The following is a 16,814-nucleotide window of genomic DNA, read 5'->3' as shown; positions in this document are numbered from 1 at the left end:
TAGCTGAGGACCTATTGGCAACTGACTACTACTGAGAGATGGACAGTCAGTTTTCTCTAAGTGTGGCCCCTGGTAGCTCAATCATGCTCCAGTTGATGGCCACATACCCAAAGCATATGGGCAGCGCAAATTGGACTTGATGGGTTTTTTAAGAAAAGAGGACACAAGGCCAGGCGTGGTGGTACACGCTTTTAATCACAGCACTTGGGAGGCAGAGGCAGGCAGATCTCTTGTGTGTTTAAGGCTAGCCTGGTCTACAAAGCAAGTTCCAGGCCGGCTGGGGCTATAGGGAGACCCTGATTGTTGGCTCTTGCCTGACCTCTCTGCCATTCTTTCCGTACTCTTGAGAGAGCCTCTGTGATAGGCAGTCTAATTCTCCCCTTTGAATCTGTTTTACATGATTGGATTATCATTGCAGCATTTCACAGGTGGAGTCTCTGACCTGGCCACACCTTGTGAATTCTTTCTGGGTTCATGTTGTGGATCCTCTCTAATTTCTTTTAACATGAGTGCTTCTAGCTATGAGCCTTAGCTGTATTTCACAGATTCTGGTGAGCAGTGCTATGGTTTTCACTTGATTCTAGGAATTTAAAAAAAATTTCTTCCTTTGTTTCTTCAATGGCATTAAAAATGTACTATTTACTAAGCAAATGTGTGTGTAATGCCTCTTGCTATTCATTTCTAGTTGTATTCTGCTGTTGTCTATTAAGATACAAGGAATTATTCCAATTTTTCGTGTTTGTTGAGGCTTGCTCTTGGCCTATAATGCGATCAATTTCACAGAAGATTCCACGCTGAGAAGAGTGTATATTCCATTCTGTGGAGTGAGATAATACGTAGATGCCTGTTAAATTCTGTTGCGTTATGACAGTATCTAACTTTGAGGTTTCCCTGCTGATTTTAGTTTAGAAGACATATTAAAATATGAAAAGTGCATATTGGATTTTCCCACTATCATTGTGTCAGAACTGGTATGGACTTTTATGCCTTTTAGCATTTTTTTTATGAAATTGGGAGCCCCCCAATTCAGTGTAAATATTTATAGTAGTTCTATCTTCTTGATTAATGGTTCCTTTTACTGTTATGCCATAATTCTCCTCTCTCTTCTGACTAATTTTGATATATGAGCTACTTTATCAGGTAGAAGAATTACTACGCCAGCTTACCTTTGGTTTCCATTTGTTTGGGGAGATGATTTCCAACATTTGACTCTCATTTTTTGGATTCTATGTTAGGTATGTGGGTTTCTTAGCGACAACAGATGCTATATGCGACAAACCCATCTCCAATAATACATTAAATAGAGAAATCTGGAAGCATTTCCTATAAAATCAGAAATGAACCAAGAGTGTCCACTTTCTCTTCTTTTACTCAGCTGAAGACTTGAAGCCTTCTAGAGTGATAAGACAAGAGAAGGAAAAGGAATACAAATGGGAGTATAAGAACTTAAATCATCCCTGTTAGCAGATGATATCGGGAGTATAAGAACTTAAATCATCCCTGTTAGCAGATGATATTATCTTGCACTTAAATAATCCTAAAGACTCCCAGAAAACTCTTAGACCCAATAAACACTTTAAGCAAAGTAGCAAAGAACTAAAAAATGAGGTTTCATGAAATTAAAAACCTTCTTCATAAAAAGGAAACCAGCAGCAGAGTGAAGATTTTCAAAAAGATAAACACAAATGACCAATATATATTTGAAAATCTGTTCAACATCTTTAGCCATCAAGGAAATGGTAATTAAAGATGCTTTGAGATTCTATCCCACCCCAGTCAAAATGGCTGTCATCAAGAAAACAGATGACAAAAAAAATTTTGGTAAGGATGTAGGGAAAAACAAACCCTTATGCACTGCTGGTGGGAATGTAAATGTGGACAGCTACTGTGGGAATTGGAAATGAAAGGAAATGTTGCATCATTTAGCTCATACTTAGCATCTATATCTCCACACCTATACCTGACTTATATGAGCTATGTCTATGGCATGAGAGCAAGAGGGGAACTACTTTGGGGGGCATCAGACCAGTCAGAGAGATAAATGGGGAAAGCAATGAGATGTGACTGTAAGCAATATTACATGTATGTATGTATGTATGTATGTATGTATGTATGTATGAAAGTGTCATGAGGAACGTACTTTGTATATTAACTTAAAAAATAATAAATAAATGATAATGTCTCAGTTCCTAATTTTACAAATAAGAATTGAGGCCAGCAGAGGGGATTATAAACTGGGCAAGGCTATAAAGATAATTTGTTCAAAAGGCAGAATCAAGACCTAGGCCTTCTGATTCATAATATATTCTCTTCCCTCTCCCTCCTTCCTATTCTTTTTTCCGGGGGGGGGGATTCCTTGAGACAAGATATCACGATACAGCCTTGACTGTTCTGAAACTATGTAGCTTAGGGTAGCCTCGAACTCACAATCCTTCTGTCTCTACCCCTTCTTGCGACCACAGGCATGTGCCACTAAGCCTTGTTTTCATGTGCTTTCTTTCTGTCGTTAGAGAGTACATCATTTTATGCAGCACTCCTGGGCTCTGAAGTCCTTGGTTCAAATTCTACCTTCATAAGTTGAATGTGTCATATACTTACCATGTGAATCTGGACAGTTACATAGCCTTTCAGCTTCCTTGTCCTCATGGAGGAGGGGTGAGAATAAATAATATCTACTTCACAGGAATGCTGTGAGGATTATGTGAGAAGACTTTTGGAAAAAAAGAAAACTTCAGTGCCAGCACATGTTCAGTGTCCAGTAAATGCTTACTTTTTTTATTTTGTCATTGCCTCCACAGTATCAAAAACTGATTTGAGGACGTATTATATATTCACGGACTCTGGGTTCGAAGGAGAGAGGCTCTGAGGAATAATGTTCTCACTTGGTTATCTGGTTCAAGGGAAAATCTAACAGTGGGTATTTAAGGCAAGATAGAGCGACTGCAATGTCAGGGATGGGCTAAAAGAAAGCACGAGGGGCCAGCGCACCATGAAATCATTTTTCCCATATTTCTGATAGTAGCTATGTGTTTGCCCAGTTACAGTAGTGTCTGTCTGTACATAAATTTGAGGCCCAAAAGGCTCACAGTGATCTCCTTTTCTAAGAAAGCCTAGGGCTCTCATTTTCTAGGAGGTATTTTTATTTCTGTGTGCATTCACCCTTTGAGAATAACAGCATCACCTCTCCTTAGGCCATTCTGTCTCTGTTAAGATAAAGTTCTCTCAGAGATGGCTCTATTTCACCCCAGAACTGAGAGAACAAAGCTATCTGTCACAGTCAGGGGGTGACATGAAGATTGTTTCTTCCATTGTGGACTGAAGTCTTGAGATGAAACCAAAAGTTACAAGTTATCTTAACAAAGGTATAGATGGTCCAGTGTGGGCTGAAGGCACATTGTTGAAGTCTGCTTTCTCATCCTCTCTATTGCTTCTTTATCTATTCCGAAGGCTTTATCCACAGGCCCAGGGAATGCATCCTCTTTATCCTTGGGCCAGGGAGTGCTACCAGTGTCTCCTCTTTATCTGAGGGCCAGGGAGTAGCTACAGGTTCTTCCTCTCCCCAGTGCCTCTGGAATTCTAAGGGCAGAGAAGAAATATCTGTGCCAAATCCCATGAAATTTAATAATCTAAGTGCAAGTCACACTATGTGCAAGCATCTACTTCTTTCTCTTCTACTCTTTTCTCTTCTACTCTTCTACCCTTTTTGGAGATTTTTGCTCCATCTCCCAATTTATGTATTATTGGCTATTGGAAACAGTAATAGCAACAACACAACAAATAAATAATAAAGTAAAAGGTCTGCTTGAGATAGAGGTAAAAACTGGTGGGGAGTGTGGGAACTGAACTCTTAGCACATGCTCCCAGTAAAATCTTCATCCAGGTCTTGCTTCCTAGTTTCTACCACCTCTCACTTAATACCATCAGATTATAAATCCATCAATGGATTAATTCATTTATTAGGTCAAAGCCCTTGGGGTCCAATAACCACTCAATGATTCATTCCTCTAGCTGGTCACATGAGCCTTTGAGGGGACACTTCATCTTCAAGCCTTAGTACTGAGGCTAGCCTCAAACTCTTGGGCTCAAGCAATCCTCCTTCCTCAACCTCTTGAGTTACAGACTTGCTCCACCATGACTGCCTATGAGGACTCTGGCTTCTTGATGGTTCTTAACCAAGGGTTGAGCTCAGCTATCAGACATTGCCTGCCATTCTCTATGTGGCTCTTTACTACATGAAAATTTGTTCCTTCAGTGCCAATAGGAGAGCATCTGGTATAGCTTCAAATCTTTGACTTCTGTAGCTAACGCCTGGACCCCTTTTTAAATGATTCGCATGATTAAGTTAGGCCTACCCACACCCAAGGAGAGGGGATTTATGGGACATGTATCCGGAGGCTGAATACCTTGAGAGCCATCTGAGAATTCTGTCTACCACAGACTCCATGAAAAGCATTTTATCTAACTAAATGATTTTTAGAACTTGAGGTCAGCTGCTTTCCAATAGCATTCTTCATTTGGAAAGGCATCAAAGCTTTTAAACAAAGTTTTCTCAATGCTTGAACCTAAATCAGGCTGCAGCTAAACAATGTCAATAACCATGGAAGATGGGCTCCCTTTCCTTGTTTTACCTCTAGAGCGTTTGTTCAACCCTTAAGTAAGAAAACTGATAAGGAATGAAAAGCTCTGGAGATGGCCTACAGAAGCAAGCATGCATTTTATCCCCATTCGTATAATTGTGGTGCTGGGATCAAACCCAGGGTCATATGCATGCTAGGTAAGTGCTTTCCTACCAAGGTACACTGCAGTCTGGCATATGTTTTAATAATGGATCGATAATGCAATTTGATATCTCTGTTGGGCCGGACTTGCTAGTGACCATTGTTACATGACTGTTTATATTTCTTGGATGTGTCTTTGAAGGTCCCTTATTATGAACTGCATAAAAATGTCTTCTTAGTATCCTTGCTTGTCTTGCCAGTTTCTCATAGGACCACATGCAGAGATGTCCTTCACTTAAAATATGTCTCAAATTGTCCCCATATGTCTAAACAAGAGGACCACTTTCCTTACTAACTCAGAATTTGCAGTCTAATACCCTGTCCTGTCTACTTCTGCATCCATCTTTCCCAACCACACGCAGTGGGCACCTTGTGTGCTTGGTATCTTGTTAACTTAGAATGGTACTCAGATAAGCAAAATGTGGTCCCTGTCTTTTGGATAATATCAGCTATGGCAGAAGTATGTGCAAAGGGCCAAGAGCATGGCTATCTTTGAGCTGGCCTTGAAGAATGTGAGAGAATTTAAGGATGTGGACTTTCGTGTTCTAGGCCAAGTGGACATCCTGTCAACAGCATAGATAAATCAAAAGAACATGGTGTGTTTGGGGATTGGCTCATGATTCTAGGAGACAAGAGAGTGGGAATGTGAGTACCTGTAGGTGGGCTGCTGAGAAACCAAGGGAGCACCAAAACGCTCTTGAATGTTAAGAGCTTGGATTTTATCTTTCAAGCAGCAGGGAGCTGGTGAATAAGCTTAAGCAAATCAACAGTCTGACAAGACTGATGTGACAGCTAAGTGTGACAAGGATATAAAACAGACCATTAATATTATTTTATAGTGATTCCATGTTGAAGTAATATTTTGTTTAAATTAGGTAAGAGAAAACACATTCTTAAAAATAATTTCATCTGTTTTAGGGGGTTGCTGTCATTCCTTTTAAAAAATGTTGTTACTAGAAAATTTTAAAGTGTGCATGTTGCTTGCAATTGTGTTCTTGTTAAAATTTGTATTGGACGGCACTGAGCTAGGACATTATTGTAGATAAAGAAGAGGGCCAAGGACAAAGATCTGAGTCATATGTTTCAAAATCAGGGTGAGAGGGAAGATCTGGCAGAGGATATGGGGAGAAAAATCAGCCAATAAAGAAAGAGGAAAATTGGGGGCAAAGAATCAGCCAATAAGAAAGGAGGAAATTGGGGGGTGGTGATGTTCTGAACAGAAACTGATAAAATTGTTATAAAAGAGAGCGAAGAGAGGCAGAGAGATTCGTGGGAAGTTTGGCTTTAGCCAGAACAATTCTACTGCAGGGATGACAGCAGGTGGGCTGGAAGCTCTGGCTAAAGAGAGTGCAAGAGATTTTGAAGTGAGCCCCTAAAAAGAGTGATTATAGACAACTCTTTTATTTGCATTAACAAATGCAGAGGTGGGAAGGTAAGAGAAAAAGACTTGTGAGAAACGTGATGCTGGTGTGTTTTGCTGAGATGACTGATTTGTTGAGGAGGGGAGACATTGTACTAAGAGTCCAGGCTGAGTGGTTGCAGGTGGTAAAGTCTTCAGGACATTTAGATCAATTGCCGGAAATAAGGCAAGTATGAAAGAAAGAATTCTAGACTCTCTGAAGCCCAGGATTCAAATGAATTGGTTCTTAGTGATGATGAGTTGTAAGGGTGCCAAGGTGCCCTTTCTCTTTGTTCTGCCTTTTCTCTTTTGTATTTTTCTCTTTAGTGGTTCTCCTGCTGCTGGAGCTGATGAGTCAAGGGCAAGGCTAGTCTAATGTGGCTTGTCATTATGGGTAACAGAGTCCTTTTCCATGGGCTTCTAAAGCTCAGACATAAACTTATCTCCCTAGATGATTAAAATGACTCCATTGGGAGGGGTGGGTGTGCTGCCATGTTTGTTAAGGTGGCTGCTAGTATCGCAGTGATTCTTCAGCTATCACTCCCCAACTCCACCCCTCCCCTTAGCTCTATGTGATAATCTGTGTCCATATATTTACCTCTTCTGGGCATTTTTCTCCATTGCAATTATTCTTATTTTTAGAGAGGATGCCTCTCCTTAGTGGCAATTGCATCTGTGTGTCTTTTCTTGAATAATTTAGTAATCTAATTGAAGGACAAGGAGCAGGATAAAGTAACTGTGTTGTGTCCTGTATATCAAGTGATGACATTTTTCTTTTTTGTTTTGGATTTTGTTTTAGTGACTCTGCCATGGCTGAGTCGCTAAGTGAAGTGTTCAGCAGTGTAGAAGGTCTAGAGGCTACTGAAGAGGGTAAGTCATCCAATCAAACCTTGATGATTAGAACTAGATTTACTATGAATAACCACCAGGAAAAAAAAAGTCTTACAGAAAAGGGACCATTAGAGGGGGAAAGAGGTCCTAAAGGAGGGGAGAGGGAGAGAAAGAAAGCAGTAGACTACATGTGACATGAAAGTAAAATGGAGGCTACCAGGCCTAGAAAGGGTAACAACAGGAACAGAGGAAAGAGAAGGGGGAAGAGGAGGGAAGGAGATGAGAGGAAAGGGGAGGGGAAGGAAGGGGGAAGGGATTCGAGAAAAGGGGAGGGACTGGAGGGAAGGGGATTTCAGGAAAGAGGAAGGGAGAGAACAGGAGGAGATTAGCTGCAAGAGAAGGGGAGGAGAAGATCAGCAGAAAAAAGTTTGTTGAAGACACTGTATTGAAATCCATTACGTTGTATATTTACTTAAAGAAAGAACAAAGAAAATAAAAAATTCCAGCAGCACTAGACTCCACATTTACTTTTCAGTTTTATGACCTCCTGTCATCTCCAATTGATAGCCTACAGGTTTGTCTAAACCCTGAAATCTTTGAGGACAACAGATTCAATTCACCAAGGCAGAATTATTTCTGCTTAATCAGAACTGACCATAATGTTGCAGATTTAATTAACGTTTTATTGTAGATAGTAATTCAGATTTAATAATGGAGGAATTTGTAATGTGATGGAAAAAAAGGAGCTAGAAACTAAAGAGGCCACCACAACCATCTTTTAAATAAGTTCAATGTATAAGAATTCTCATATGTAGGTCCTCGTTCACATCCCCCCGCAACCCATCTCTCTTTCAGAATTGACTTTAAAGACAGAACTAAATCTAATGGTCAACCAGGTTGTTATTTGTTGAGTTTTCTTTAGTAGTATTTAGTGCAAAAGACTTTATCCAGAAGGTCAGAGAAGATCCTCCTTGGACTTTCCTGGAGGCCTAAGCTCACTGAGTATGTGAGGTACAGGATACTGAGGCTGCTCATGGAGTCTTGGGGGCCTCCAGCCTCTGGGTTGCCAGTGCTTAGTACAGGCTCTCAAAGAGAGCTATTAGGGACTCCAAAATATTTAATAAATTGACACATGGGTGAATGAATGAATGAATGAATGAATGAAATGGCTCCTCACCAAAGCAGCCCCAGCTACTCCATTAACTGGCTAAGGCAGTGCAGTACATCTTGATGAAGAGTGGCAATAAGGAACTGCCTTGGATCTATTCTCTAGAATTTTTTAAAGATCATTTTTTTAGAACTAGTCAGGGCTAGTCAGAGAATAAGATAGCTACTTGGAGGAGGAGAAGAAGAAAAGTTAGCTAGATGTGTTTTTTTCCCCTAAGTAGCAGTGCAAGAGAACAAGGTCATCATTCTATTATGCATTTTAGAGCTAAATTCAACCCGGGATAGGTTGCCTGTATGTGTGGTGGCTAAGTAAACACACAACCCAGAAGCAACTGTTTCTTCTCTAACTTTAGTTGCAATTTCTTCTAAAAATCTAAAATCTCTCTGCAGGTAGCAGGGAGTTGCTTTTAATGGGTTGTTTCATGGCATGTGGCACATTTATTTGGGTCTTTGTTATATAATGAACCCCATCAGACATATAAGCATCGTAAGGTTTCTGAAAAGTCTTATTGGAATGCAGACCACTGAATTTTGTCTAATCCAACATTTCCCAGATAGGTAGAACTGCAGGTCCATTTGTCAAGTATCAAAACAAGAGCACCCCTCCATATACACATTGGGAAGTGCTGATCAGGTGCATGCCCCTCATGTTCCTGCTGAGTCCCATACCCAGTGATTTACCCCAGGTAAGGTCACAGAACATTCAACTTTAGAATTCCAAAGTATTCAGCCATGTGGGCAGTGTTTCCCATTATACCACCACACCTTTCATAATGGCTGCTGCATTTGGCTTGGCATTGTGCCACTAGCATGGATTTGTTCCACTAAGCAGCCCTTCTAGACAGCAGAATGAAGAATTAGAAAGAGCTCCCCCCGCAACACACTTGGTAAATTATTGCATGAGAAAGCAACCCCTCTGAAAAATGCGTCATAAGCCTCACTTCCATTCTTTTCTACTGAGGCCTGATAAAGATATATGCGTGTGCTAATTAAGAAATTAAAGGACGGATGCTTTTGAAAATTCTCGTCAAGAAATTCCAATGGATTCTCATGTGAACATTTGAAATTTGCGCTGTTCTTTTTTCTAGTTCCCTGTCTAGAACTTGTAATGCTAATTACTCTTGCATTTACTTCTCCTTCACATCTCCTATTCACCAGTCAAGAACTTTCTTTTCCCCCTACAGATAAGAGTTATGCAATTTGGGAGTCTTTTAGATAGACCCACTGAAGGGATACCCCAATTGCCTCACCCTGCATCCTCCGTTCAGCATGGAAGAAGCCAGAGTGGTCTGCGTCCCGAGTCTCTATTGGCAATTTGGGTAACCTCTTCAGAGGATGGTGTGATAAGAATAGGAGGTAGGAATTGGCTAGGTAGTTAGGGTAAAAAGACCCCAAAGAAAAGTAGCCAGTGTCTTGGCTAAAACCCACAGTGTCCTTGGGCCTCTTAACAACATACTCTGTTCCAAAGGCCAAAAATGTCGAAAGTATTTGGGAGCTTGTATCTAATCCTTAAAAGATTTTAGGGTTACCTCTTCAGAGAGGGGGATGTTAGAGTAGCCAAAAGCCCCATAAAAATAACTAAATCAATCAAAGAAGAAGAAAAAAGAAAATTTTCATTTATTTGATTTTCTTGTTTTGTTTTTGTTGTTGTTGTTGTTATTGTTTGAGACAGTGTCTCCTTGTAGCCACATCTTGACTGGAACTTGCTACATAGACTAGGTTGGCCTCAAACTCACAGAGATCTAGCTGCCTCTGCCTCCTAAGTGTTGCGATTAAAAGCATTTCCCACCACACAAAGAGTGCCAATGACTTTCTTGAAGATGGCAGACAAGGTTTTCCTCTGGTCTCCAAATGTACATGTACATGTGCATCATCACAGCACAAGCACACAAGCACTGACACATATATACATGAAAATTTTTAAACCATTTTCTAAGATTTATATTTTGAGAGAAGGGCATCGTGGGGCATGTTAGAGGGCATGGGGGACTGTTAGAGTAGCAAAAAGCCCCATTAAAAAAAAAAAGAAAAGACGGGCGTGGTGGCGCTTGGGAGAAGACAGGAGGATCAGAAGTTCAAAGTCATCCTTGGGTACATAGTGAGCTTAAGGCCAGCCTGGACTACAACAAGAAGAAGAAAAAGGAGCGGGGGAGGGGGCAGAGAAGAAGTCCCGCCCATACAATTTGTATGAAGAAGAAGAGGAGGAGGAGGAGGAAGAGGAGGAGGAGGAGGAAGAGGAGGAGGAGGAGGAGGAATCAGAAAAAAGGTGATGGGGAGATATGGGAGGAGTTGGAGGGGAGGAAGTGGGCATGGATTTGATCAAAACACTTTATATGCATGTATGAAATTCTCAATAAATTATTTTTTAAAAAGAAGTTAAAAGAAGTCCAACCAGAGCCTTAGGACCATTTAATGCTCACATTCCTCACTGCTTCCCTGGTAATTATTAGGGATGGAGCAAAACTTTATTTACCTGCATGTGCAACTCTGCTCATAATTCAAATCAACTGGGAATAGTTGAAAAACAGGCACAATGCTCATAACGCACACACACACACACACACACACACACACACACACACACTAATGAAATTCCAAGAGATTTACCTGCATGTGCAACTCTGCTCATAATTCAAACCAACTGGGAATAGTTGAAAAACAGGCACAATGCTCATAACGCACACACACACACACACACACACACACACACACACACACTAATGAAATTCCAAGAGGCTGGGCAACAACCCCTTGAAAAACCTTTACAAACCAATCTCTGGTACCTGAATTTTACACAGCTTTTGCAAAAGCAGTTTCTTTGCCTGGGCAGATCTTTGTCAGCCTTCTCTTTTGCACATAAACTCCTGTCCCCAAAAAGAGACTGCTCACTGGCTACATCATCCAACTGTACTTGCTCACATTGGCTCAATCGTCACTTCAAAGAGTGAACTTTGATTCATAGGTCAAGGAGAGGGGTGGTGGTGGTGCTAGTGGTGTGTGTCTGTATGTGTGTGTATCTTGAGAGTTTGGCCTGAATCAAGGATGCCTTAAGATTCTAAGCTGTGTCCTGGTTGTTTCTTTCCATAGGAATTCAGATACTTGGGTACAGAGTTTTGAAAATGGGTACAAACAAAGAAATGGTGGTGTGGGCACTGGAGGCATGATCTGCAGGATACCTGGGATCATAGCACTGTTCCTGTCATGAAAGCTCTGTTTCCCCGCCTACCTTCCCTGACTCCATCACCTTACTTCCATTTCTCACTTTCAGGGAGGAGGAAATCTAAATTTAAAATTTTAAAGAGTTTTTTTGGCAAGAAGGAGAAGAGAGACTCAGAAGAGTTCCAGGAAGAGAGAGTGAAGAGATCAACTCTGTCGGGTGTCAGTATAAGCCTGTCTTTTCTGAAGCCAGTTCCAGAAATTGAAGCAATGGATTCCAAGTAAGCTCAGACAAAGTGCAGGGGGTGGGGTCAGAGCCAGAACATGGACATTCAAGTAGAATAATCAGAGACTCTAGGTCTGCTGCTCATGAGGAGCTGGAGGCCATTTTGTGCAGTCATAATGGCCTATGTCATGCAGAAGTTTGGTCTTTTGGTCTGGTTTGCTTGCCTTATCCGTAGACTGCAGGTCTGGCCAATGGAATTCAGATCTCATAATAACTGGTACAATTCCAAAAGAGCTTTGTACAATAGGAGAATATGGGGGCTGGAGAGATGGCTCAGTGGTTAAGAACACTGGTTGTTCTTTTAGAAGACCCGGGTTCCAATCCCAGCACCCACGTAGCAGCTCACAACTGTCCATAACTCTAGTTCTAGGGGCTCTGAGAGTCTCTCTCGTCCTCTGTGGGCATTGCATGACATGGGTGCACTTACCTACATGCAGGCAATACACGCATACATATAAAATAAAAATAATAAATTAAAAAATTTATTTAATAAAGAAGAGCTTAAGAATATAAATCATGGTTGTGTGAGGTGTGGTGGTAGATGGCTTTAATCCCAGCACTCAGGAGACAGAGGCAGGCGGATCTCTGTGAGATGGAGGTCAACCTGGTCTATACAGTGAATTCTAGGTCAGCTGGGGCTACGGGAAGACCATGCCCCCCCAAATTATTTAAATAAAAAAATCATGGCGTAGCTGTAAAGCACGTACACTAACAAGCCCAATCTGTCTCTCCCTCCACTTCAAGAGACTGGGTACTCACAGGGATGTGGGGAAGACTGTTTCTCAGCCACTGATGCCCCCATTAAAATTTTCATTTTGGTATTCCAATTTACACATCATATTTCTCTTCATTGGGATATCCAATACCTTCAGCTGTCCCAGAATCAATGAAATCTCAGTCTGTGGAGTGCTCTTTGGGCATATTCTCATGGTCTTACACCGCAGATATCTAGTGATGCCCCACAGAGCTCACCAGTGCAGTTAGTCATTCCCTGAGGCTCTGCTTAGTAGTAATGAGGTAACTAACTTCCAAGCTATGCTGCCCCCAATACTTTCCTCCCTCCAATACTTCCTGTGATATAATGATCCTAAGGGCCTATGGATCTTTAATAAGTATTTCCACTATGAGGACTTCAGATTACTTTGCCAGTGGGAGGGATGGTTTTGGACAAAGGGGTTTATTTCAAACCTCAAAAGTAAGGCCTTAGAGCTTGAAGTTAGACTAAAACTAGCCTGCCTAAACAACAGTTTTTGAGGGAAGGGCAGTTTTGTTTACCTTGAATTGTTTCTGCAAATTGTTTGACTTTTCTACAAAATCGTACCTCCCTCTCCAAAATGCTCCATTTACTATGTTGTATTCGTCATACTAAAAAGTGTTGAGGGGGATATTTTTTGTGAGGAATATAAATTAAAGAATATAACATATGAGCCTGAAGATCATCTTTGACCTCTGTCCCTTGCTTAATGTGCTAGGACAGAAACCTTACAAAAATGCCACTCAGGAGTTTGGAAGAGAGACCATGGTTTTCATCCATCTAAATAGTCAATTATAAAATGTATAGCTATATTAGGCAGTAAATAGCTACTAGGGGAGAAAATGTCATTCAAGCTCCAGTAAATAATTGCCCACTCATGGTCGTGCAAGCAACCTTAATTAAACTCAGTGGATACCCCTACCCAAGACATCAAAATAGAAGAGGACTTGTGGGGAAGAAGGGTTTCAGCAGGAAACAGAGGGGATGAGAAAGGGTAATGGAGAGTAAAAATGACTAAAATTCAGTATGTACATGTATGAAATTGTTGAATGAAAAAAATAATTAAAAAAAAAAACCCTGTAACCAGCCTTCTGCACAATAGAACTAGTAGAATTTCCAAGACTGTATTACAATATACATACTTGGTGGAAGTGGACATATTACATTCGATCATGTAATTCCTTAATGGCTACTGTTATAAAGTGCTTTATTGGCCTTAAGGTGGAGATTTTGTTTGGAGTCTTAGACACTTTTTCTTCATCCTGCTTCCAAGGAGCGGATCAATGAGCAGGAGATATATTTGGTGGGTCAAGGGTTTGGTTTCTGGCAGAGACGGTCACATATGAGGCAAATGTGATCTTTGGATCAGGGAGGGCTTGGCACTACAGGGCCACTACAATTGCTGCACTCTGTAATGTAACAGCATGCAAATGAGAGCAAAGTCTAAGCCTACCCATACTTTGAGATTTCCTCTGGGTTTTGCTCTTGGTGACTTGCAGATGCCACACTGGTTCCAAGCCTGATTTGAGCCAGCTGGTTATAGAGAAACACTGAAAGAGTGCTTATATATGCACAGTGAACATATGTGTGTCTACAGAAATGTCTGGAAACACTGCTTTCTTACTGTTGGATCAGTTGGATATGCCATTTAAGTATTTAAATGTTAAGAAGCAGGGTTTAAGTTTTTTCCACTCGCAACGCTTTTCACCTAAGAATACACATGACCCCGGGTGTATAGTTATATAAAATAGGTATACAACTCAAATGTTTACTGATAACAAATCATGAGGTCCAGCAAGTTAGCTTAATGGGTAAAGCCACTTGCTACTAAGCCTGACGGCCTGAGTTCATAACCAGCACCCACATAGTGAAAACAGAGAACCCACCCCCAAAATTGTCTTCTGACCTCTACATGCACACCATAGCATGTCCATGCTCCAACCCATAAAATAAACACACACACACACACACACACACACACACACATGCATGCACATACATACATGATAAAAAGACTAATGTAAAGTTTTAAAAAATAAAAAAACCTACATCTGGGCAGATCATTGATAATTTCAAAACAAATCAAAACAAAATATTAGAGGGAATTTTTAAATTTTTATTTTATTTTATTTTCAAGAATTTTATACATGAATATTGGCATCATTTCCATCCCTCCCAGTCTCCCTGCAATTCCTCCCATATCCACCCCACTCCCTTTCAATTTGTTATCCTCTTTTCTGATTATTATTGCTGCATATATATACATTTATAAACACACACACACACACACACCCCACACACACTGCACCAAGTTCATTTGAAAGTGCTTGTATGTACCTGTGTTTGAGGGTGTACACTCGGGATTAGATAACTTCTCAGAGAGGTAGTCCCTGAAAAAACTGATTTTCCCTCACTAGAATGAAATTTGAATGTGAAATATCTTTAATAACCCTCACATTTCTTTAGGATGAGAGCTGTTGAATTGTATACTTTAAATGGGTGAATTGTATGGTAACTAATCCATCTCAATACAATTTGTATATAAACATATGTAAATAATAACAACAAAGCACAAGAGAGAAAATAGAAATCCCCTTTTCTCTGGGGCCTATTTTCAAAGGGAATCACCACTAACAGTTTGATAGATTCCCTCCTGGACATTTTTCTCTGAACATGAAGTATGTGTGTATGTACTATGTGTGCAGGTGTTAGGTGGGTCCATACTGTTCTTTATAGTTTTGCGCCTCCTCCCATGAACCACTTTCTATGTCAGCACAGATGCATCCCTGCACCCCTTCTGAATATGGCAGGCCATATTGTGAAATACTTTGGCCTTCAAGTCTTAGAGCCCTTAGACTGCTTTTACAAGTCTTTTCCTTTCTCTGTAGACGCAAGAGCAGTGTGGGAACCAAAGCCATATCCCATGATAGCATCTTCAGCCTGGAACCTGAACGTGAAAAATCAAGTACACGAGACCCCTCTTCAGAACATCTGGGAGGCGGAGCTACACAGGTAACAATGAACTCAAACATCAGAGCCTAATTAGACCACTATTCTTCTATCCTGACTCCTCCTCAAAGGAAGGAGGAATTTTGTCCTGCTTCTCAGCTGATCCTAACCCACCAGGGTACTGGAAACATCAAATAACCAAACTATGTAAATATATGCTTATGTGCCCAACAGAGTGTTAGCTGCCATTATTCTCTTCTCTTAACAAACTCCAAAAATACTATCATTATTTTGGTAATGAAAAGTCCACTATATATGTGCTAGCATATAAAGCCCCCAATTTTTCTCTCTGTTCCACAGAGATATCCTCTTTCCAGAACTCTGCCTAGATCTTAGGGAGCTGATATACTTTCGGGTGGAGTTACAGGCCAATATTCACAGAGAAGTGAAATCTGGGTTGTAGGCTTCAACAGTGGATTTGGATTTTCTTCCAAAATCACTGAAGAAATAGAGTAGAATTGTTTGGAACATGGACTTCCAAGTCAGATAGATCTATGTTTGAATTCTCACTCTGCAACTTAATGGCTAAGACCATCTTCTAGATGCTCTACCTCTCTGAGCCTTCTTCATCTACAATTTATAGCATTACTATCTCCCTCAAAGAATTGTTCATGAGGATTTAGTGAAAACCAAAAGGTTAAAGAAGTTATTCAAAATCTCCCAGGTAGTAAGTTGTAGAATTGGAGATGTGTTTTATGTGTGTTAACTTCAAAGTTAGATTCTCTCCTTTTTATGTCTGCCCAGATAAGATGCACTCATAGCCTCAATAACATGTAGCATTTACATAGGATAGTCTCCTACCTCCAGCTAATCCTAAACTTATAAGAGGCATCCATCCTCAGCCTGATCCAGAAAGGGCCATGATGGAGCTGCAGTAAATGGCAGTGCATCAACCCTTAGCAGCTCTTCTTTTCAGTTATGGGTGAGCTTATGCTCAAAACATCCCTGTGAAACTGGAGATGCAATTTCTGCACAAGAAGACTTTTCCACAATAGAGAGCTGACTAGCTTGCATTTAACAAAAGCGATCTCACCCATTTTTCTCTTCCTGATCCCTTATGGCCATTTCTTACACATTTGGAAAGAAGAAACCTAGTTCCTAGGCTCCTTATTCTTCCCCGCCTCCCTAAGTCCCAGCAACGGAGAAACTCATAAAACAGAGATATTCCATTAAAAATAAAGTAGTTAGTTTTTGAAAAGATTACAGGAAAAGATTCTAGGGGCTTTACTTCTCATAATGAAGGGGACAGGGAAAACCACAGTAGTCCAAAGACAAGTTTTCTTAAATGTTCTGTGTGGTTCCACACCTCATTCACATTTTTTGCCCAATCCTTTAGGCTTTTTCCTGTGAAACAGGACTGAGGACAGCAGAGGGCGCTAATGGGTCATCAGCAACCAGATGGACTTTTGTGTAGAAAACCTCCCTTAATTGCCA

At 40.7% G+C, this 16,814-nt stretch overlaps 1 protein-coding gene across 1 annotated transcript in view; it reads left to right on the top strand.

Moving 5' to 3' along the window:
- Window positions 1–6,986: 6,986 nt before the first annotated feature.
- Window positions 6,987–16,814, top strand: part of Kiaa1210 (KIAA1210 ortholog) — a 36,190-nt gene continuing 26,362 nt past the window's right edge. Inside the window, exons 1-3 of the mRNA XM_029568832.1 lie at window positions 6,987–7,047; window positions 11,444–11,612; window positions 15,260–15,383. Of these exons, the coding sequence (XP_029424692.1) occupies window positions 6,987–7,047; window positions 11,444–11,612; window positions 15,260–15,383 (354 nt within the window). The remainder of the gene's footprint in view (window positions 7,048–11,443; window positions 11,613–15,259; window positions 15,384–16,814) is intronic.

This window comes from Nannospalax galili, unplaced genomic scaffold (assembly GCF_000622305.1).
Source record: "Nannospalax galili isolate Female #2095 unplaced genomic scaffold, S.galili_v1.0 scaffold311, whole genome shotgun sequence".
NCBI lineage: Eukaryota > Metazoa > Chordata > Mammalia > Rodentia > Spalacidae > Nannospalax > Nannospalax galili.
The sequence above is the reverse complement of the archived record's forward strand: the minus strand, read 5'-3'. Positions and strand labels throughout refer to the sequence as shown.